This window comes from Odontesthes bonariensis, chromosome 2 (assembly GCF_027942865.1).
Source record: "Odontesthes bonariensis isolate fOdoBon6 chromosome 2, fOdoBon6.hap1, whole genome shotgun sequence".
In the NCBI taxonomy this organism is placed as follows: domain Eukaryota; kingdom Metazoa; phylum Chordata; class Actinopteri; order Atheriniformes; family Atherinopsidae; genus Odontesthes; species Odontesthes bonariensis.
Genome location: NC_134507.1, coordinates 176,083 through 200,403, shown reverse-complemented (window position 1 = coordinate 200,403; position 24,321 = coordinate 176,083). Strand labels below are relative to the sequence as shown.

At 45.4% G+C, this 24,321-nt stretch overlaps 1 protein-coding gene across 2 annotated transcripts; it reads left to right on the top strand.

The window, feature by feature from the left end:
• The first annotated feature begins 5,009 nt into the window (after positions 1-5,009).
• On the top strand, positions 5,010-23,903 carry prkn (parkin RBR E3 ubiquitin protein ligase). 2 transcript variants are annotated; one of them, XM_075473257.1, is made up of 11 exons: positions 5,010-5,097; positions 6,138-6,301; positions 10,141-10,378; positions 10,859-10,974; positions 11,137-11,220; positions 12,894-13,009; positions 13,532-13,668; positions 21,586-21,647; positions 22,697-22,927; positions 23,028-23,145; positions 23,594-23,849. In XM_075473257.1, exons 1-11 carry the CDS (start codon positions 5,043-5,045, stop codon positions 23,695-23,697), a joined length of 1,425 nt encoding a protein of 474 aa, XP_075329372.1. In that variant the 5' UTR covers positions 5,010-5,042; the 3' UTR covers positions 23,698-23,849. The 2 variants fall into 2 exon arrangements, with proteins under 2 accessions (XP_075329372.1, XP_075329381.1); XM_075473266.1 differs by lacking the exon at positions 23,028-23,145 and having other exon boundaries at positions 23,594-23,903.
• The last annotated feature ends 418 nt before the right edge of the window (positions 23,904-24,321 follow it).

Genomic DNA, 24,321 nt, shown 5'->3' with positions numbered 1-24,321 from the left:
GGAACATGAGGAGAGGAACATGAGGAGAGGAACATGAGGAGGGGAACATGAGGAGGGGAACATGAGGGAACATGAGGAGAGGAACATGAGGAGGGGAACATGAGAGAACATGAGGAGAGGAACATGAGGAGGGGAACATGAGGAACATGAGGAGAGGAACATGAGGAACATGAGGAGAGGAACATGAGGAGGGGAACATGAGGAGACATGAGGAGAGGAACATGAGGAACATGAGGAGAGGAACATGAGGAACATGAGGAGAGGAACATGAGGAGAGGAACATGAGGAGAGGAACATGAGGAGGGGAACATGAGGAGAGGAACATGAGGAGAGGAACATGAGGAGAGGAACATGAGGAGAGGAACATGAGGAGGGGAACATGAGGAGAGGAACATGAGGAGAGGAACATGAGGAGAGGAACATGAGGAGGGGAACATGAGGAACATGAGGAGAGGAACATGAGGAACATGAGGAGAGGAACATGAGGAACATGAGGAGAGGAACATGAGGAGAGGAACATGAGGAGGGGAACATGAGGGAACATGAGGAGAGGAACATGAGGAGAGGAACATGAGGAGAGGAACATGAGGAGGGGAACATGAGGAACATGAGGAGAGGAACATGAGGAGAGGAACATGAGGAGAGGAACATGAGGAGGAACAGAGGAGGGAACATGAGGAACATGAGGAGAGGAACATGAGGAGAGGAACATGAGGAGAGGAACATGAGGAGGGGAACATGAGGAACATGAGGAGAGGAACATGAGGAACATGAGGAGAGGAACATGAGGAGAGGAACATGAGGAGGGGAACATGAGGAGGGGAACATGAGGAGGACATGAGGAGAGGAACATGAGGAGAGGAACATGAGGAGAGGAACATGAGGAGGGGAACATGAGGAGAGGAACATGAGGAGAGGAACATGAGGAGAGGAACATGAGGAGGGGAACATGAGGAGAGGAACATGAGGAGGGGAACATGAGGAGAGGAACATGAGGAGAGGAACATGAGGAGAGGAACATGAGGAGGGGAACATGAGGAGAGGAACATGAGGAGGGGAACATGAGGAGAGGAACATGAGGAGGGGAACATGAGGAGGGGAACATGAGGAGAGGGAACATGAGGAGAGGAACATGAGGAGGGGAACATGAGGAGGGGAACATGAGGAGGGGAACATGAGGAGAGGAACATGAGGAGAGGAACATGAGGAGAGGAACATGAGGAGAGGAACATGAGGAGGGGAACATGAGGAGGGGAACATGAGGAGGGAACATGAGGAGGGAACATGAGGAGAGGAACATGAGGAGGGGAACATGAGGAGAGGAACATGAGGAGGAGGAACATGAGGAGAGGAACATGAGGAGGGGAACATGAGGAGGGGAACATGAGGAGAGGGAACATGAGGAGGGGAACATGAGGAGGGAACATGAGGAGGGGAACATGAGGAACATGAGGAGGGGAACATGAGGAGAGGGAACATGAGGAGGGGAACATGAGGAGAGGAACATGAGGAGGGGAACATGAGGAGGGGAACATGAGGAGGGGAACATGAGGAGAGGAACATGAGGAGGGGAACATGAGGAGAGGAACATGAGGAGAGGAACATGAGGAGGGGAACATGAGGAGGGGAACATGAGGAGAGGGAACATGAGGAGAGGAACATGAGGAGGGGAACATGAGGAGAGGAACATGAGGAGAGGAACATGAGGAGGGGAACATGAGGAGGGGAACATGAGGAGGGGAACATGAGGAGGGGAACATGAGGAGAGGAACATGAGGAGAGGAACATGAGGAGAGGAACATGAGGAGGGAACATGGGGAGGGGAACATGAGGAGGGGAACATGAGGAGAGGAACATGAGGAGGGGAACATGAGGAGAGGAACATGAGGAGAGGAACATGAGGAGGGGAACATGAGGAGGGGAACATGAGGAGGGGAACATGAGGAGAGGAACATGAGGAGGGGAACATGAGGAGGGGAACATGAGGAGAGGAACATGAGGAGAGGAACATGAGGAGAGGAACATGAGGAGGGGAACATGAGGAGAGGAACATGAGGAGGGGAACATGAGGAGAGGAACATGAGGAGGGGAACATGAGGAGGGGAACATGAGGAGGGGAACATGAGGAGGGACATGAGGAGGGGAACATGAGGAGGGGAACATGAGGAGGGGAACATGAGGAGAGGAACATGAGGAGAGGAACATGAGGAGGGGAACATGAGGAGGGGAACATGAGGAGAGGAACATGAGGAGGGGAACATGAGGAGAGGAACATGAGGAGAGGAACATGAGGAGGGGAACATGAGGAGGGGAACATGAGGAGGGGAACATGAGGAGAGGAACATGAGGAGGGGAACATGAGGAGAGGAACATGAGGAGAGGAACATGAGGAGGGGAACATGAGGAGGGGAACATGAGGAGGGAACATGAGGAGGGGAACATGAGGAGAGGAACATGAGGAGAGGAACATGAGGAGGGGAACATGAGGAGGGAACATGAGGAGAGGACATGAGGAGGGGAACATGAGGAGAGGAACATGAGGAGGGGAACATGAGGAGAGGAACTGAGGAGGGGAACATGAGGAGAGGGAACATGAGGAGAGGAACATGAGGAGAGGAACATGAGGAGGGGAACATGAGGAGGGGAACATGAGGAAAGAGGAGAGGAACATGAGGAGGGAACATGAGGGGAAGAGGGAGAAATGAGGAGAGGAACATGAGGAGAGGAACATGAGGAGGGGAACATGAGGAGAGGAACATGAGGAGGGGAACATGAGGAGAGGAACATGAGGAGGGGAACATGAGGAGGGGAACATGAGGAGAGGAACATGAGGAGGGGAACATGAGGAGGGGAACATGAGGAGGGGAACCCTGACACCACCAGTCCTTATCCAATCAATAAAGAACAATATTTTAAACATTCCAACTCCAAATTTACATAAAATAAAGTCAGATGATTTGGACCTAGTAAGTGAAAAATGTAACAATAAATGTTTAAGACAGTATTCAGTAAACACCTTATACCCAGGTGTTCATTCTTAGAAATTATAACAAATGTGAAAAATCAAATATTCGGACAAAATACTGAAAATTCCCAGTTCCCCCAAAATGTAAAGAAGTTAATTTAAAAAATATAAACAACATCTATCCCTCAAATTAATTTTTAAAAAGAAGATTTAAATTTGTTGTAGAAAACTGTTATAATTGCAAAACAAATTTGGAAACAACAGAACACCTATTTTATGAATGTGAGACTGTCCAAAATTTGTGGAAATCTCTACATCACTTATTATCATCCAGTTCCATAAACACGGATTTTTGGTCTTTTCAAAACGTCCAAGTAGGCGTAATCCTCAAAGATAAAAAAACAGAGTTCTTGATAAATAACTTCATCATCATCATCACTAAATTTTATAGTCACAAGTGTCCATATGCCAAATCCCACCTTCATGGCTCGCATTAAAATATAATATATCCTCGTTACAAAACTGTCTGAAACATATAAATAATGCAGATAAATTATACTCACTGACAGAAAATCTTTACCTGTCCTAACCCCCTGTAACTGTTTTTAAATTCATTTAAATGATTTTATTTGTTTCTCTTTATATTCTTTATGTATTTTAATGCTTCTTCCACTCCCTGCTGCAATGCTTTTATTTGAATTGTTTGTACATGAAATGTGCTATATAAATAAATTTGATAACTGTTTAGAATGGACTTACCTTTTATTTTCTCCTGTTTTTTATTTTTATTTTTATTTTTTTATAATCTATTATCCCCTTTTTTATCTTATGATTTAGATAGATAGATAGATAGATAGATAGATAGATAGATAGATAGATAGATAGATAGATAGATAGATAGATAGATAGAATGATAGATAGATAGATAGATGGATAGATAGATAGATAGATGGATAGATAGATAGATAGATAGATAGATAGATAGATAGATAGATGGATAGATGGATAGATAGATAGATAGATGGATAGATAGATAGATAGATGGATAGATGGATAGATAGATAGATAGATAGATAGATAGATGGATAGATAGATAGATAGATAGATAGATAGATAGATAGATAGATGGATAGAATGATAGATAGATAGATAGATAGATAGATAGATAGATAGATAGATAGATAGATAGATAGATAGATAGATAGATAGATAGATAGATAGATAGATAGATAGATAGATAGATGGATAGAATGATAGATAGATAGATAGATAGATAGATAGATAGATAGATAGATAGATAGATGGATAGATAGATAGATAGATAGATAGATAGATAGATAGATAGATAGATAGATAGATAGATGGATAGATAGATAGATAGATAGATAGATAGATGGATAGAATGATAGATAGATAGATAGATAGATAGATAGATAGATAGATAGATAGATAGATGGATAGATAGATAGATAGATAGATAGATGATAGATAGATAGATAGATAGATAGATAGATAGATGGATAGATAGATAGATAGATAGATAGATAGATGGATAGAATGATAGATAGATAGATAGATAGATAGATAGATAGATAGATAGATAGATAGATGGATAGAATGATAGATAGATAGATAGATAGATAGATAGATAGATAGATAGATAGATAGATGGATAGATAGATAGATAGATAGATAGATAGATAGATAGATAGATAGATAGATAGATAGATAGATAGATAGATAGATAGATAGATAGATAGATAGATTTGGGAAATTATTGTGTTGCAGCAGCAAGCAAATAGAATAGAATAAAATAAAATAAAAACAGTGAATAAACATTAGCTATATACAAATCTACAGTATGAAGAGGTTTTTTTTTTAAATTATTATTTATTATTATTTATTTGTTATTTTTTCTATATGTGGAGGTGTGAATATGTAAATGTCATTGTTCTGTCTATGTGACATGTTTAAATAAATAAAAAAAGTCAAATACTTCCGTGTTCGGTGACCGCTTTAACCTCCACTTCCGGTGCTGCTCCGTGACTGAAACGGCAGCGGGACTGCAGCTCCCAGAATGCACTGCGACTCGCTGACTGTAAACACACGAAGGACGAGGCGACGGATGATCGGTGAGTTCTGAGCCGGGTTCTGTGGGTCTGAACCGGATTCTGTGGGTCTGAGCCGGGTTCTGTGGGTCTGAGCCGGGTTGTGTGGGTCTGAACCGGGTCTGAACCGCCCCCTCTGGTACCACATTGATGGATAATGTGTAGAACTGTCTGTTACATGAGTTATTCTGGTGATTGGTTAGCCTTCCAGCCCGGTTCTGCTGGTTAAAGTAGCAGCTTCCTCCATGATGTTTGGGACAGAAGTGCGCCCCCTGCTGGTCCTGCTTATAACTACATCATACATTAGTTTATCTGATTGAATTAACGGATGCGAATTTCAACAGGTCCAAAATGAAAATAATCACATATCAGAGTTTTAGTTTCATTTTTAGATGATTTGATTTGGGCTATACTGAGAAAAGATTGATGTTCATAGAAAATGTCTCCAACAATCTTTCCAGCTTACTACATAAGTGTTACTTTGGAATATTTGAACAGTAATCTAAGGCAAGGCAATTTTATTTATAGAGCACAATTCATACACAAGGCAATTCAAAGTGCTTCACAGCTACATAAAATCACAAGAAGGCAATAAAATCATTAAAAAAGAAATAAAAAATTAAAATTAAAAAATTAAAAAAATAATTAATATTAAAAAAACATTAAAAATAATCATTAATTAATTCATTTAAAAGTGAAGAGTGCAGATAAAATACTTTCAGGTGTCATATGCACAGCTAAATAGAACTGTTTTCAGCCTGGATTTAAACATTGTCAGAGTAATGGGATAAGTAATAGATAAGTAATATAATAATAGGTGAAAGAAATGCTCTAAACTGTACGACTGTCGGATTATCATAAGTATTATTGAATTATTCATCTACATGAAGAAATGAGAAAACAGATGAACAAATGAAACAACATTGTGAGCTGAATATTTTCACTGTAACTTTATTGGATAAATATAATAATAATAATAATTTAATAATATAATAATAATCCTCACCTGAAACGGCTCCAGTGAATGATGCATGTTCAGGTAAATCCCACCTGTGTGCCCCCAGTGTTCGTCCGGTTCAACCTGGGCCCCGGGGTGCCCGTGGAGCTGCAGGGGGGGGCCAGCGTGGCCCAGCTGAAGGAGGTGGTGGGGAGTCAGCAGGGGGTCCGGGCGGATCAGCTCCGGGTTCTGTTCGCCGGGAGGGAGCTGCAGAGCTCCTCCTCCTTACAGGTGAGAACCTTACAGGTAGCTCCTCCTCCTTACAGGTGAGCTCCTCCTCCTTACAGGTGAGAACCTTACAGGTAGCTCCTCCTCCTTACAGGTGAGCTCCTCCTCCTTACAGGTGAGAACCTTACAGGTAGCTCCTCCTCCTTACAGGTGAGCTCCTCCTCCTTACAGGTGAGAACCTTACAGGTAGCTCCTCCTCCTTACAGGTAGCTCCTCCTCCTTACAGGTGAGAACCTTACAGGTAGCTCCTCCTCCTTACAGGTGAGAACCTTACAGGTAGCTCCTCCTCCTTACAGGTGAGAACCTCCTCCTTAATAATAATAATAATAATAAATTGAATTTAGAAGGCGCCTTTCTGGACACTCAAGGTCACCGTACATAAAGTAGATAAAAACACATCAATATCACAAGTAGTAAAAAACAAAAACATAACAATATCACAAATAGACAGAATATGGATTGTTACAAACAGAGGCTGGGACCAGGAAGTTGATATCAAACAGAATAAGCCATTTTGAACAGATGGGTTTTTAGTAGGGGCTGTAGAGAGTTCCAGGACAGGGGTGATGTGGTGGATAGAGGGGTTTTTTGTTATAATGCGGGCAGCTGAATTCTGGACCAGTTGAAGTTTGTGGAGTGATTTTTGAGGGAGGCCAAAGAGGAGAGAGTTGCAATAGTGCAGGCGGGAGGTGACGAGGCTGTGGACAAGGATGGCGGCAGTGTGGGGTGGTCAGGGGGGGACGGAGGCGGTTGATGCTACTTAACCCTCCTGTTGTCCTGCGGGTCCAAAGTGAGCCACGACCATGTTTAGCTGTAGAAAAAACACCTTAAACTATCTTTTTCCAACTGTAAATGTTATGACTTTTCCTAAAGGGACTCCATCATTAGAAAAAGTCATACTTTATTTTTGTTTATGTTTCCATGTGGGCTGTACACCACTAGGGTACAAAGATTGTCTTATGGGTCATTTTTGACCCGTGAATTATAAAAACATTTAAACACCAGAAAAAAGTTCACTGTTTTTTTCCCTTTCAATATAATTAATTCAGAAGTAATTACTTCACATTTATATAATAGCAATAATAAACCTTTATTATGTAAAAGAAAACTGAGAAAACAAGAAAACTGTTGGTCCAACTGATAGTAAAAAAAAAAAGTGTAATCCTGAAAACTGGTGATTGTCTTTTTGTATTGTGTAACAAAAAATACATGATAAAAAATGTGTTAAGTTGAGTTGAGTAGATAAATAACAGGTGGTTTCATCATACAAAATAGAATTTGGATTTAAAATTAAATTAAGTTGCTTTATTTTGGGGCTTTGGTAGGGCGGGTCATTTCTGACCCGTAGGACAAAGGAGAGTAAACACAATGTTAAGACCGCACAAAGGGTTAAGTGGAAGTAGGCGGACCGGGTAATGTTATTGATGTGGGATTGAAAGGATAGTGTGCTGTCGAGGATGACACCCAGACTCTTAACCTGGGGGGGGCTAGACGGAGGAGCTGTCTATAAGGAGTGGGAAGCTGTTGGTTTTTGATAGAGTGGATTTTGTGCCAATGAGGAGAACCTCTGTTTTACTACTGTTTAATTGAAGGAAGTTTTGAGTGAACCAGGCTTTTATTTCAGAGATGCAATCTGTGAGGGAGGTGGGCGGGAGAGAGGACGAAGGTTTAGTGGTGAGGTAGAGCTGGGTGTCATCGGCATAGCAGTGGAAGTGGATGTTAAGATAAGATAAGATAAGATAAGATTGGCCTTTATTGTCTCTACAGGAGAGTTAAATTTGCGTAAGATATTGCCAAGGGGAAAGAGGTAGATGATGAAGAGGAGGGACCCCTGGACAGAGCCCTGGGGCACACCTGAGGTGACGGGGGAGGGATGTAAACCAGTCCAGGGGAGTGTGGGTGATGCCAATGGAAGAAAGCCTGCTGAGGAGGGTGGTGTGACAGATGGTATCAAAAGCTGCACTCAGGTCAAGGAGGATGAGGATGGTGAGTAGTCCAGAGTCAGATGCCATTAGGAGGTCATTGGTCATTTTGATGAGTGCTGTTTCCGTGCTATGGAGTGGGCGGAAACCGGACTGGAACTGTTCATACAGATTGTTGTGGGATAGGTGAGAATGGAGCTGGGAGGTGTAGTGGATTTTTTTTTATCAAAGTGGGTAAGAAGACTACTCAAATAATAATAAGAGGAAATCCAGATTTTGTCTTTCTTCATATTTTATTCAAAGGCAAAATAGCATTTGAACAGTCCCCTGTCTGCACGGTGTCAGGAGAGTGAGGGAAGAGGAAACATCACACATTCATTTTTATACTCCAAACGGGGGGTTATCTTCAAAGAACAAAAGACCCTCTTACTCTCCTCAGGATATAGATAAGACAGTTTACGAGGTGCCCCTTTATGACTCCTTTGAGCTAAAGCCTGATTTATACTCGGAAACCAGGTCGTCTGCGTGTGTGTCGCAGTTAACGCAGACATGCCCCCCCCCCCCTACGCAGACACTACGCAGACACTCTGGTGCACCTCCTCAAAATTGTAACTCACCGCAGACAGTGCCGCAGACATCGCCGCAGGGAGGAGAGAAAGGAGGCCTCTGATTGGTCAACTCTACATCCGCTCTACACTATGCGTATTTCCGGTTTGCTAACCGGCTGACGCTAACCGTGCTAACCGTGACGATTCTTTCGCCTCTCTGCCAGCTCCAGTAGTAGCAATATTTCTTCTATTTCTAGATCGATCAGCTGCATCTCAATCAAAATGCGCATTCGTCCAGTCGCCATTGTTGTTGAATGACCTCCGTAACCGTAACACCCACAATCCTAGCTTGTTCGTGATTGTCCCTCTTGCGTTGTGGCGTGGGATTAACATAGCGCAGACAGCGCTTCAAGGCATAAATCAAAAATAACTGCGTCGTGTCTGCGACAAGCTCACTGCGACACACTGCTGCGAAGTGTACACGAGCCTTAATCCCCCCAGAAAGGGTCAACCATAACCCTCCCCCTGATGGATTAAAAATCTGCTTTCCCTCAAATGACCAAACAAAAGGGTCACAGGGTGAATGGGTCAGAGGGAAGTCAACAGACTTTAAAACCATCTCGGCAGTTTTGAGAATCTCCCATCTCAGAGGCAACTGTTTTTTCAAGGATTTTGGAAATGAAGGGTAGATTGGCGATAGGACGGAGGTTGTTAAAGTTGGAGGGGTCAGCACCAGGTTTTTTCGTAATTGGAGTAATGGCAGCAGTTTTGAAAGGTGTAGGAACAGTTCCAGTCATGGGCGTCGCACCCGTGGGGGGTGGGGGTGTTTCGACACCCCCACTTTTACAGGAATATGATCCCTCCCCCCCCACACACACACACACATATTTTCCATAGGTAAACCCGTTTGCCCCATGGATGTATTATTTTAACGATTTGCCCACCCTCGTAGTGCACCAACATACAATGTGTTTTAAAGACTCTGTACCCTCTTTAGAATAATAGTGAGTTTTGGTTGGAGTCCTTATGGTGTAGGATGTGGTTATTGGACATTTCTTTGTGTATAGTGAGACCGGTTACTCTATAGAGTCGTTCAAGTTGTCGTCCTTTGGCTTTCACGAGTCGGAGATCTGGGCTGAACCAGGAGACAGCTCTGTTCTTTAGTGGAGCCAGGGAATCAAAAATGCAGCTCAGGTGATGTTTCTGTCCTCCTCTCCTCTTCTCACCCTCTCCCCCTCTCACCCTCTCACCCTCTCATCCTCTCTCCCTCTTACCCTCTCCCCCTGTCTCCCTCTCACCCTCTCCCCCTCTCCCTCTCATCCTCTCCCCCTCTCCCTCTCCCCCTCTCCTCCTCTCCCCCTCTCCCCCTCAGGGCTGTGATCTCCCAGAGCAGAGCACTGTTCATGTGGTCCTCCCCCCTCCAGGCTCCTCCTCCTCCCGGCTGCTCCTCCTGCAGGAGCGCTTGGTTCAGGGCAGAGAGGAGGAGCCGGACCGCCTGACCCGGGTGGACCTCAGCTCCTCCCGCCTCCCGGCCGTCTCCTCCGGACTCGCTGTGATCCTGGAGGGTCCTGAAGGGGGAGCAGGGGAGCCACGGGCTGCAGCCATGAAGGGTCAGTAAAGCCTCGTTTCCACTATGCAGTCCGGTTCAGAACGGTAAGGGTCTGGTCAGAACGGTACGCCTATTTCAGTGTTTCCACTACCAGCAAAGCATACCGGTCCCATGGAACCCATGGAACCAGGTCCCGTGGAACCCATGGAACCCATGGAACCAGGTCCCGTGGAACCCATGGAACCCATGGAACCAGGTCCCGTGGAACCGGTTCCCGTCCATGCACGCTCAGGACGGGAGATTGGACCGAAAAAGAAAAAGTTTTCAGTGCAATCAGTTGGTTTCCTTAGCTAGGAAATTGTTTTTGAATTGGCTCTATATGAACGAATTGTATTATTTTATGAATAATTATGATTACAATTAATTGAATTCCAATTGGCTTGAATTGGACTTTAATATCTAAGTGCCTTGAGATGACATTTGTTGTATTTGGCGCCATATAAATAAAAATGAATTGAATTGAATTGTTCTCTGTGTACAGGTGGGCGTACCTGCAGCACCTTCTTTGTGTTCTGTAAGAGCTGCGAGTCGGTCCAGCCTGGAAAGCTGCGAGTTTGCTGCCGGCGCTGCAGACAGACCACCATGACGCTCAGCAGGGTGAGAGCTTACTGAAGTCTGACATGTGATTATATAGTATTATATATTATTATTATTATTATTATATATGATATATAATTATTATTATTATATATTATATATTATATCTGCGGTCAGTTGCTCTGTTCAGCCTGTCACACTGAGCTCTTCTGTGTCCGCCAGGGTCCGTCCTGCTGGGACGACGTCCTTCGCCCCGGACGTATCCACGGCATCTGTCAATCCGATGGTTGTCACGGCAACGAGGCGGTAAGAAAGCGCTGTGATGTCACTGTGGACTCAGGGAGCTGCATTGATAGTTATTGCTGGGTTCCTCATGTTAATATATAAACAATTAGATAGTAACCCTTGTGTGTCAATAAGGGAGGACACGGATGCGGATTTTCCAAAAGTAAAATAGATTTATTTAACAAAAACAAAGTATCAAAAGGAAAGCGCGGCTGAGCCGGATAGAAAAACCTGATCTGTGGAAAAATTACAACAAAACAAAACACTTGGCATACTATGGAAAAAAAAACTAAACTTAACTTAGCTGTGGCGTGGCGTGCTGTGACGTGGCGTAGCATGGGTGACGAAAAAAGGTGCAAGGATCTCACAAGAACTGAAAGGAAACCTGGAAACTAAATACTGTGGATGGTGATTAAGGATGGAGTGCAGCTGATGGGGAAAACACAGGTGAGGGACGTGAGGCTGATTGCAGGGAAGGAGAGGGTGGCGTGACATGAAAACTAAACAAGACCTGAACCTAAAACATGAGAAAAAAAACTAAACTAAGACATGAACTATAAACCAAAACATGACCTAAAACTCGTGACATGGCGTTACATTGTGAGGTCTTAACATTGTGTTTACCCCCTTTGTCCTACAAAGGGTTACACTTCTTCTTTTTTTTTTACCACAGACCAACTGTCAGTTGGACCAACAGTTTTCTTGTTTTCTCAGTTTTCTTTTCCATAATAAAGGTTTATTATTGCTATTATATAAATGTGAAGTAATTACTTCTGAATTAATTATATTGAAAGGGGAAAAAAAACAGTGAACTTTTTTCTGCTGTTTAAATGTTTTCATAATTCACGGGTCAAAAATGACCCATAAGACAACCTTTGTACCCTAGTGGTGTACGGCCCACATGGAAACAAAAATAAAGTAATAGAAATAAAGTAATAAAGCCGTCTCTGGCTTCGAGACCCTCACTCCCACCCTCAGACTTTTGGGTCGTCTGGGATCCACCACTTGAGGGGGGATCTTTGTCACGCCCACATGACTTTCCTGATGTTTTTAGTTTTGTTTTTTTTACTTTATTTTTATTAAGCGAAACACAAACATTCCATGACAACGTTCACAGATTATGTGTGACAGTACTAGCGACAAAAAAACAAAACAAAAACAACCCGTTGGGGCCCAGAAACCTGGATACTACTCATGAGTGAAAAATAACAAGTAAATAAATAAATAAATAAAGGCATAGTTAAGACATTCCAGCATATTGTGGGATTCCCCTCAGTTAGAAAGATATCTTGCTATAGGTAGCCACCTCCCCACAAAAACATCAGACCTTAATTGTAGTTGAGCGGTTAATGCTTCCATTCCATACACCTCCCTCAGCTTCTGTTTCCACTGTGCCACCGTAGGTGGCTGACTTGGTGTGAATAGTACATTGATCACCAGAACTTTATCTATCTCGCTCTTTACCCCCTTCCAAAAGGGAAGCATCATTGGGCAATCCCAAAATATGTGTGAGTGGTCGCCCACCATTCCACACCCTCTCCAACAGTATACTGCCGCTGGGTTATCTACAAATTTAGAGACCACAGCAGGCGTCTTAAAGATCCTATGAATCACCTGAGGGAGGGTCAAGTGGGACTAATGGTTCTCACAAAGACAGAAAACCAATGTGTGTGTGTGTGTGTGTGTGTGTTCAGGAGTTTTATATGAAGTGTGCGTCCCACCCGACGGCGGATGACGACACGTCCGTGGCCCTGGACCTCATCATGACCAACATCAGGGACGTGCCGTGCATCGCCTGCACAGACGTCATGTAAGAAGGCGCACGCACGGAACGTGATGATGTCACGACGGTGTCACGGTTTTGAGATGGGAAAATCCTTATTTGTCCATTTGGTTTTAAAAATCCGACTTTTCTATGACCCCATTCGCCCTGTGATCCTGTTGTTTGGTCATCTGAGGGAGAGCAGATTCTAAATTCATCAGGAGGAGGTTTATGGTTCACACTTTGTGGGGAGGTTAGCTCGGGGGGATCGTGAAGAGGCTACCTCGTAAATCTTTGTTATCTCTGATCCTGAACAGAGTAAGGGGGCCATTTGTTCTTTGAGATACCCCCCCTTAGGGTATATAATGAATGTGTTGATTCTGTTCTTGGCTCTTTGTTCTGAGCGCTCAGACAAGAGACTTCAAACGTGTGTGCCTTTGAGTAAAACTTAAAGAAAGACAAAATCTGGATTTTCTCTTATTATTATGATTTGAGTCGTCTTCTTACCCACTTTGATAAAAAAAATCCACAACATTTTCACGGTGTAAACTGTCCTGTCCCGTCTTTCAGCGACACCGTCCTGGTCTTCCAGTGTTCAGAGCGCCACGTCATCTGTCTGGACTGTTTCCGTCGGTACTGCCAGACGCGCCTGAGCGAGCGGCAGTTCGTCCATCACCCCGTGGTTGGATACTCGCTGCCATGTGCAGGTAAGAGTTTATCACCCTGTGGGTTAGAGTTTATCACCCTGTGGGTTAGAGTTTATCACCCTGTGGGTTAGAGTTTATCACCCTGTGGGTTAGAGTTTATCACCCTGTGGGTTAGAGTTTATCACCCTGTGGGTTAGTTTATCACCCTGTAGGTTAGAGTTTATCACCCTGTGGGTTAGAGTTTATCACCCTGTGGGTTAGAGTTTATCACTCTGTGGGTTAGAGTTTATCACCCTGTAGGTTAGAGTTTATCACCCTGTGGGTTAGAGTTTATCACCCTGTGGGTTAGAGTTTATCACCCTGTGGGTTAGTTTATCACCCTGTGGGTTAGAGTTTATCACCCTGTGGGTTAGAGTTTATCACCCTGTGGGTTAGAGTTTATCACCCTGTGGGTTAGAGTTTATCACCCTGTGGGTTAGTTTATCACCCTGTGGGTTAGAGTTTATCACTCTGTGGGTAAGAGTTTATCACCCTGTGGGTTAGTTTATCACCCTGATTGTGGGTCATATCGACCTATATCCTTGCTTAACTTTGATGTTAAAATTTTAGCCAAACTGCTAGCTTCAACACTAGAGAATATTACCACCAATATCATCTCAACAGAACAAACTGGTTTCATAAAGGGTCCTCGAATATTCGTGAACTTTTAAATGTTGTTCACTCTCCAGCGTCCAGGGAGACTCCGGAGGTTGTTGTCTGCGTTTGACAGAGTGGAATTTAGTTACTTATTTGCTGTACTGGGGAAATTTGGCTTTGGCTCAAACTTCATATCCTGGATACGTTTATTATATACATCTCCCAAAGCATCAGTAATTACAAACAAGATATCTTCCCAACTATTTTCTCTCTCAAGGGGTACACGCCAGGGCTGCCCCCTTAGCCCACTTTTATTTGCATTAGCTATTGAGCCTTTATCAATTAAATTTAGGACAACCCCCAATATCTTTGGTATTCACAGGTTTGAAACTCAACATAAAATCTCTTTATATGCTGATGACTTACTTCTGTATATTTCGGACCCAGTATCATGTATTCCTAATATTGTCAATATCCTTAATGACTTTGGGCTTTTCTTTGGTTACAAATTAAACTTGTCCAAGAGTGAATGCTTTCCAATTAATAATGTGGCCCTTCAGTTATCAGACAATGTGTTCCCTTTCCATATATTAAAATCTGGATTTAAATATTTATGCATACACATCACCCGTGTTTTCTCTGATCTCTATGAAAAGAACTTCAAACCCCTCTTGCTCAAATTGGAAGCTGATTTTAAGAGATGGTCTGGTCTCTATTTATCTCTTCCAGATAGAGTTAGTTGTATAAAAATTAATGTCTTACCCCGTTTTTTGTATCTGTTTCAATGTCTCCGAATATTTTTGTCTAAATCTTTTTTCCAATCTTTAAATGAATTAATCTCCTCTTTTCTTTGGGCAAATAAAAATGCTAGAATCCGTAGAGAGTTTTTAGAAAGGCCTAGGGATAAGGGTGGCCTGGCACTACCTAATATGAGAAATTACTACTGAGCATCTAATATTCAAAAAGTTATATATTGGTGACAGATTCCACAGCTGGATTGGTGTAAGATTGAGGCAAACTCCTGCACCTCTACCTCACTTCCTGCTTTGGTCACTGCCGGATTACCACTTTCGCCCTCTAAATTCACTTCTAGCCCTGTGGTATCTTCTACTCTTAGGATATGGACACAATTCAGACAACATTTCAAACTAAAAGATTTTTCTGTATACAGCCCTATTTGTAATAATCACCTTTTCCCTGCTGCCAGAATAGACCACACCTTTACTCTATGGAGGAGGAATGGTTTGGATGCATGTGACCGTTTCTATTTAGATGGTATTTTCCCCAATTTCATTGACCTCTCTGCCAAATTCCACTTACAAATATCTGACCTATTTAGATATTTTCAGGTCCGTCATTTTATTCGAAGTCAGAGTCCAACGTTTCCTGCTTTTCCAGCAGACTCAGGACTTGAGAAGATTTTGCGTAACCCTATGAGATGTTTGCGATATGCCTCCTTAAATGCAAATATAATTACCTCTCTTCAGGAAACGTCATTAGATGGGCTTAGAATGGCATGAAGAACTTGGCTCTGAAATTCTTGGACACTTCTGGGAACGTGCTCAGGAAAGAATTAACGGAACATCATCCTGTGCCCGGCTTAGCCTGATACAGTTCAAAGTCTTTCATAGAATTTACTGCACTAAATCTAAACTCTCAAGAATTTACGACGACATTGATGACAGGTGTGAACGTTGCAATTCTGCTCCAACAAATATGACCCATATGTTTTGGAATTGCCCTAAGTTAACTGCATTTTGGTCATCTATCTGTCAAATACTAAATGATGCATTTAACACCAAAGTCAAACTGTCTGCAGATACGGCCATCTTTGGAGTGTTGGTTGATGAGCTCATGCTACCCATTGACAAGATGAACGCGTTTGCCTTTGCATCTTTGACAGCCCGTAGAAATATAGTTTTACATTGGAAATCCCCTGAACCACCCAAAGTGTCTCTCTGGCTCACTGAATTAATGTTTTTCTTGAAATTAGAGAAAATGAAATACTTTTCTAGAGGCTCAACAAGACAATTTCACAAGATGTGGGACCCTCTAATTGAGTACTTTAAAAATCTCAAGACCCTTCCATAAGCCTATGGAGCCCTGAGATATATATTTGATTTTGCCTAATTATTGACATGTACTTGAATATGTAATGCCCCCATTGTCTGTCATTTTTATTATTTTTATTATTATTATTATTTATTTATTTATATTTCTCAATTTTCTCATCACTGTATGGACACTTTAATTCTTATTAGCATTACTACTATTTGTTTAATACATCACGTGATGCCATACAAACAGCCACTCTCTAAAGTGACTGCGGGTTGCTTTTGGCCTGGAGCTGATGTCGTCAGACGGTGCCCAACCTTCACGGGGTGTTTCAACCCTTAACCGCTACACCCTCCAGCTGGCGGGTCAGCAGTGGTGGCCAGGTCACTGCCCATCAGCTCCAGGCCTCCAGCCCCCCTCCTCCCTCTTAAACCACAACCAGCATGAGGCTCTCTCTGCTGCCTCCCCAATCCTGCGTACCGCTATTTTCCTCTCCTTACCAGCTATGCCCAGTGCAGTGAGCCCCGACCACATTGACTGTGCCGGGAACCCCCTGCACCCGATCTCCACTGGAAATAGCCATGCTTGCCAGCCTTTCTCTTTGCATTCCATGATGAGGTCCTGGTACTTTAGGCTCTTCCTCTCATGGGCCTCATCACAGCCTTCCTCCCAAGGCACAGATAGCTCCACTAGGATGATTTTCTTAGCCTGCTCTGACCAGATGACAATATCAGGCCTCAAGGTGGTCTGGACGATGGGGGGGAAAGTGAGTTTCTTCCCCAGGTCGACTGACATCTCCCATCCTTGTGCCCCCTGGAGGATGTTGGACCTGGCCCTTTTAACAGAGGATGGTTTTTCCCCTGCCCTGACAAATTGCATTGATGGTACTTGTGGCTTGGTTGGTTGTGGTCTTCTCCTGGCCTGCTCGAAAATGTCAGCCATCACACGGAGCACTTGGTCATGTCGCCACCTGTACCTCCCCTGGGCCAGAGCGGTTTGGCACCCTGCTAAAATGTGGGCCAGTGTTCCCCTCTTCCCACACAACTTGCAGAGCGGGTCCTCCCTCAGGCCCCACCTGGCTAGGTTCACTGGTGATGGGAGTGTGTCATACACGGACCTCAAGAGGAAGCTCACACGGAAAGGTTCCAGCCTCCAGAGCTCCGTCCATGTGACCCTCCTGTTTGGGAGTACCCATCTGGTCCATGTTCCCTGGGTTGCCAGTTCAACAGCCTTCGCCTTCCGCGTCTCTTCCTCTTGGTGACGAACTTCCGCTTGCACCATTTCCCGCCTCTCCTGGATGCTTGCCTTCCTCCACTGGGCGAAGTGAGATGCTCCCAGTCCTTGCCGGCCCATGCAGACATTGCCAATGATGTCTCTCAACTCCAGGGAGCTTTCAGCTTGTCTAACTGCAGTGTCTGCTGCCCACTTACGGCCTGTTCGTGTTATGACCCCTGCGTTGCTAACTTGCTCGTCTTTTGAGTCTCTGAGCATCATTGCCACCCTGCACTTAGCCACCTTGAACTCCTCCACCACAGAGGAAAATGGAAGTTGGAGCTGTCCTGATCGGATATAGAGCCCAACTGCTGTAAAGCTGGGAGGGATACCAAGCCACTGCCTCAGATGTTTGTTCACTTTCCTTTCCATTTCCTCCACTGCAGTCACTGGGATTTGATAGACTGTCAGCAACCACATCAGCCTTGGTAGGAGCCCATGCTGGTATATCCAGGACTTGAACTTGCCGGGTAGGTCTGACTTGTCAATCCTTCTTAGCCACTCCTCCGCCTGATTTACAGTGTCAGAGATGTTGTTTCTGTCACTGAGGGTGTCGTCGTACCACTTTCCCAGGCATTTAATGGGGTTTTCCCTGATTGTAGGGATCAGCTCGCCTTGGACCTGTAGTTCGAAAGCCTCTGTCAGTTTTCCCCGCCTTATCACCATGCTCCGTGACTTCCTGGGCTTAAAAGCCATTCTCGCCCATGATGCTAAAGCCCCAAGAGTCTTCAGGATCCACCTTGCCTGCACATGTGTTGTGGTTGTTATAGTGAGGTCATCCATGAATCCTCTCAATGGGGGTTGTCTGCTCCCTGCTGCCGTGACTGCTCCTTTGGCCTCTGCTGCTGGTGCTGTAATCAGGAGATTCATCCCCATGATGAACAGAATGGGGGATACTGTGCATCCTGTCACAATGCCCTTCTCCAGTGACTGCCATGTGGTGGTGAACTTGGCAGTCTGAAACCGCAGTTTGAATGACCCCAGGTAGTTGTTGATCATCTGCTTGATCGTGTCAGGGATGTGGTACTGCTCCATGGCCTCGTTGATGAGGGAGTGGGGCATGGACCCATATGCATTTGCAAGGTCCAGCCAGACAACTGTTAGGTTGCCCTTACTCCCCTTGGCCTCCTGGATCAGATGGCTGAGAATGGTGGTATGTTCCTGGCATCCAGAGAACCCTGGGATCCCCCCCTTCTGGATCGAGGTGTTGACATATCCATTTGCTGTCATGTATGTTGTTATTCTTCTTGCCAAGACTGAGAAGAAAATCTTGGCTTCTACACTCAGCAGAGAGATGGTGCGGAATTGGTCGATCACAGAAGAGTCCTTCTCTTTTGGCACAAAGCAGCCCTCTGACACTCTCCAGGCAGTTGGTATGTTGCCCTTTGCCCATATAGTCCGGAGGAGCTTCCAAAGTCTACGTAGTAGAAGTGGACACTTCTTGTAGACTTTGTAAGGCAACCCGCTTGGTCCAGGGGCTGAAGCTGTCCTTGCCTTTTTCACCACCTCCTCCACTTCCTTCCAGGTTGGTTCTCTGGTCACCAAAGGTTCAGAGGGGGGTGGTGCCCTGATGATCTTTGGGTGGCTGCTCAGATGTTCATACCTCTGTGGGTCACAGTGTGTTAACCTCAGAGCTTCTTCAACCTCCTCTTTAGAGCTGCTGAGTGTTCCTGATCTTGCTTCCCCTAATAAGGTTTTAGTAAACCTATAGGGGTCTTTGATAAACTGTGCCCTCTTTGCCCCTTTCTTCTTCCTCTGCTTCCATGTCTGCTCTGCCCTTCTCATCCTGCGAAGCCGCTCACGAAGCCCTGATGTTAGGTCTCTAATTCCCTCTTTTTCCCCTTCTGTGACGTTCTTGAACTGCCTGGAGAGTGTCTTTATCTCTCTCCGCAGGCTCTGCATCTCCTTCTCCCTCCGATTTGGCTGCCGAACCTTTGGAGTGCTAGTCTTCCTTTCCTCAATGCCAAACCGCTCTCTGGCGAAGTTGTAGGTGATTGCAGTCATCGTTGCTATTTTCTGTTCTGCTGCCCCTACCAGAGCAGTTTCTAGAATCTTGCACAGATCCTCATCCAGCTGCTGCCACTCCTTGTTGCTGTTCATCTTTGGCCATTTCACTCGATCTTTTGCAGGATGAGGTTGCCGGGAGGCATCAGAGTTGACCACTGTGTGGTTCAGCGGCAAAGCTGTTGCCAAGAGATCTCCAGTGCTGTGGGGTGCCTCCTGACTAGGGTTCTCCTGCGTCTGACGTGGTGTTGCCACCCTGCGCTGCAACGAAGTTGCCTGCTCTCCACACTTGGTCTTGGCTTGATGGATCTTAAGCCCTCTGGTGTTCTTGCATATCTTGCCACATTGGCATTGCACTTCTGGTGCTGTCCCTGTCAGTGTGGTTTGGGTGAGCCTTCTCGTTAACCGTATTTCAGTCCTGGTCTGTACCGTTGTATCCGTCCTTGCGAGTCTCTCATCCTCCCCCCCTCTCGGGAGACTCTGGGGGTATTGCTCATTGTGGTCATTTGTAGCGCGATTTGGTGCCCTCTTGCGAGTGCTGTACATAAGGTTGCTAGCCTCATGCACCCGTGCCAGACTTTCCTGGAGGTCAGCTGTCTCTCCAGCGTCACTGATCTTCCTCAGTTGCCATCCAGCCTTTCCTGGACGTCACTGGTTGCCCAGAATTTACTTGTTTAATACATCACGTGATGCCATACAAACAGCCACTCTCTAAAGTGACTGCGGGTTGCTTTTGGCCTGGAGCTGATGTCGTCAGACGGTGCCCAACCTTCACGGGGTGTTTCAACGCTTAACCGCTACACCCTCCAGCTGGCGGGTCAGCAGTGGTGGCCAGGTCACTGCCCATCAGCTCCAGGCCTCCAGCCCCCCTCCTCCCTCTTAAACCACAACCAGCATGAGGCTCTCTCTGCTGCCTCCCCAGTCCTGCGTACCGCTATTTTCCTCTCCTTGCCAGCTATGCCCAGTGCAGTGAGCCCCGACCACATTGACTGTGCCGGGAACCCCCTGCACCCGATCTCCACTGGAAATAGCCATGCTTGCCAGCCTTTCTCTTTGCATTCCATGATGAGGTCCTGGTACTTTAGGCTCTTCCTCTCATGGGCCTCATCACAGCCTTCCTCCCAAGGCACAGTTAGCTCCACTAGGATGATTTTCTTAGCCTGCTCTGACCAGATGACAATATCAGGCCTCAAGGTGGTCTGGACGATGGGGGGGAAAGTGAGTTTCTTCCCCAGGTCGACTGACATCTCCCATCCTTGTGCCCCCTGGAGGATGTTGGACCTGGCCCTTTTAACAGAGGATGGTTTTTCCCCTGCCCTGACAAATTGCATTGATGGTACTTGTGGCTTGGTTGGTTGTGGTCTTCTCCTGGCCTGCTCGAAAATGTCAGCCATCACACGGAGCACTTGGTCATGTCGCCACCTGTACCTCCCCTGGGCCAGAGCGATCATTATTACTGTTTTTCCCTTTATTTATTTATTTAATTTATTGCATTGTTCATTTATTTAACTTTGCTATCTATGCTTATATGTGTTTTTTTCTTCCTTTACAGCAGTATATGGGTGTTGTGGGTGGGTGGGTTCTGTTTGTTAAAAAGAAAACAAATCCAATTCAAGATATTGTATTTAAATGAATCTTACTTTGTGCTTTCTTGAATAAAATATATACTTAAAAAAAGAGTTTATCACCCTGTGGTTGGATACTCGCTGCCATGTGATGTCATAGAATAGAATAGAAAAATACTTTATTCATCAAGTAGCTCAACATTTTTTTAAAATATTTACAATGATTCTATTAACAAAAACAATAATAATACCAATTCTAGTAAGAAAATACTACTGCTAACTAATAATAATAATTAAAAATGACTAAATAAACAAATACATTTTAATCACTTTTATGAAAGTTTATTTACAAAGCACCAAATATCATCTCAAGGGACTTCAGAGATACAAGCAGCATACGAGCAGTTTTTATTATGTCATCACATGTTGGTGTGTTTTCTTATAGCCGGCTGCGACGACTCGCTGATTAAAGAGTTGCATCACTTCAGGATTCTGGGACACGATCAGGTGACTTCCCCTCACTCACCTTACCTGTTAACACCTGCGTTTCACTGGTGCCAGCAGTTTATTACCCATAATGCCCCTCATCTCACTGTCGGCATGTCTCAGGCTGTATTCGAAACCTCCTACTTCTCCTACTACTCCCACTTCTCCTACTAACTTTAACTTTTTTTAAAGCAATACTATGTAACATTTCTACCTTAAAATAACAGCTTGAAAAAAATTGTGCGGCTAGAATGAGTTTTAATATTACGATTGGCCTGTCTCCTATGCCCTTCGGGGGTCTGAGTTGGAAAAACTGCGCTATGTAACTTTGCTGGAGCGGCCCGGGAGCTGAGCGGAAGTACTTCGACTTGCTTTCTGGCACACCTACCGCAAAAACAAATAGACCCCTCTCACGCTCCCAGGTACATTTGATTACTCTTACCTTCTCGGTCGACATAGCTTGCACCTGACTCCTCGCCGGTTCGTCAACAAACGTGAAACGTGAAAGCAAAAGGGTGTTGTATTTACGAACGTGTAACCGTACATTACCTCCAAGCCTGTAGGGGGAGCTCCTAAGTTACATTGTATTGCTTTAAGTTCCCGGATGCATACTAGATTCTCCAATGTGCAATATGTAGTATGTAGTATGCAATATGTAGGTGCTTTTGTTCTGAAAACAGGAAGTGAACCTACCCTCGTTGTAGCTAGCTTGAAACTGCCGTTTTGACAGGAAATGACGATCGGCGACGTCACGTTACGTTGCATCTTGGGTAGTTTGAGTATGAGTAGTAACCTCATGATGCATACCCAACATTTAGGAGAATCTAGTATGCATCCGGGAATTTAAAAAAGTTAAAGTTAGTAGGAGTAGGAGAAGTAGGCGGTTTGGAACACAGCCATTGTCTCAGTATGGGCGGTACCAGCAGTTTATTACCCATAATGCCCCTGTCTTTTTGCCCCAGTATGGGCGGTACCAGCAGTTTATTACCCATAATTCCCCTGTCTTTTTGCCCCAGTATGGGCGGTACCAGCAGTTTATTACCCATAATGCCCCTGTCTCTTTGCCCCAGTATGGGCGGTACCAGCAGTACGGGGCAGAGGAGTGTCTCCTGAGGATGGGGGGGCTGATGTGCCCCTCACCTGGCTGCGGGGCGGGGCTCCTCCCCCCTGAGGGCAGCAGGCGGGTGACGTGCGACCCCCCGCTGGGCTGCAGCCTGGCGTTCTGCAGGCGGTGCCGCGGTGCCGACCACGAGGGGCCGTGCGAGGCGGTCCTGGCCCCGCCCACAGACGCAGCCTCACAGGTGAGTGGAACATTCCCACAGCTCCGGGGGGGGGACAGTGGAACATTCCCACAGCTCCAGGGGGAGGGTGACAGACCCTCACCGGCTGTTCTGCCCTCAGGCCTTCGTGGTGGGGCAGGAGGCGTCTCGGCAGGGCAGGTGGGACCAGGCGTCTCTGCTCCTCATCCAGGAATCCACCAAACCCTGCCCTCAGTGTTCGGTTCCAGTGGAGAGAAACGGTGAGAAACGCCACGCTGAGCTCAGATCGGAGATCTGTAAAGCCAAACTTAATGTATGCTGCCTCATACTTTCTGATTTTAGTCGGCCAGTTATTTCAGTCTCTTCCAAGTCAAAAATCTGTCCATTTTGGCTAAGCTAGCTACATGCTAGCTTGAGGAGCAGAGCAGCTTCAGAACAGGCGCAAACCGCCAGGTCTGACTGGCAGCCACTCAGAAAGACAAGCATGGCAAACAACATTTCGATATGACATATTATTATAAATTGTATTTTACAATACTGATTAAAAAAATTTGACAATTTTTTTTATAATGATGTTTAAAAAAAATTAAATTCTATTTTTGCATTTTTTTCTTATCTTCACTCCAATTTTCTGAGGCCCCCCTAGCGCCCTGGCGGGGCCCACTTCACTTTGAAAGCCACTGATGTAAGGTGTGTCGCCCCCTGCAGGCGGCTGCATGCACATGCTGTGCTCGCTGTGCAGAACTGAGTGGTGCTGGCTCTGCGGCGTCCCCTGGAACAGAGACTGTATGGGAGACCACTGGTTCGGCTGAGCGGCGAGCGGCGGGTCCCACCATCAGAGGGTTCTGCTGGACGCTCCCAGCTGGAGTTAACACCTCAGAGGCTTCATGAGGAGCTGGTTTCTCTGTACATGTTGAAATGATCTCATGTGTCTGAGCTCTAATAAACAGCTTTGTGAACAACATGTTCTGTGAATAATATATAATAAAAATAATAAACATAATGAGTCATTCATTCAGTTTCTGCCTGTTTGAGTCTTTCTGACACAACCTGAGGTCCAACCCTGGTGCAGCACCTGGAGCGTCCGAGCTCCTCCCACTGATAAGGTGCAGCACCTGGAGCGTCCCAGCTCCTCCCACTGATAAGGTGCAGCAGCTGGAGCGTCCCAGCTCCTCCCACTGATAAGGTGCAGCAGCCGGAGCGTCCCAGCTCCTCCCACTGATAAGGTGCAGCAGCCGGAGCGTCCCAGCTCCTCCCACTGATAAGGTGCAGCAGCTGGAGCGTCCCAGCTCCTCCCACTGATAAGGTGCAGCAGCTGGAGCATCCCAGCTCCTCCCACTGATAAGGTGCAGCACCTGGAGCATCCCAGCTCCTCCCACTGATAAGGTGCAGCACCTGGAGCGTCCCAGCTCCACCCACTGATAAGGTGCAGCAGC

Excerpts from the sequence above, each read along its gene's own strand:
- prkn (XM_075473257.1), top strand. The coding sequence starts at position 5,043 with ATGCACTGCGACTCGCTGACTGTAAACACACGAAGGACGAGGCGACGG. Across the intron at positions 5,098-6,137 it reads GACGAGGCGACGGATGATCG|TGTTCGTCCGGTTCAACCTG; the intron begins GTGAGTTCTGAG and ends GTGTGCCCCCAG. Across the intron at positions 22,928-23,027 it reads CCACAGACGCAGCCTCACAG|GCCTTCGTGGTGGGGCAGGA; the intron begins GTGAGTGGAACA and ends TTCTGCCCTCAG.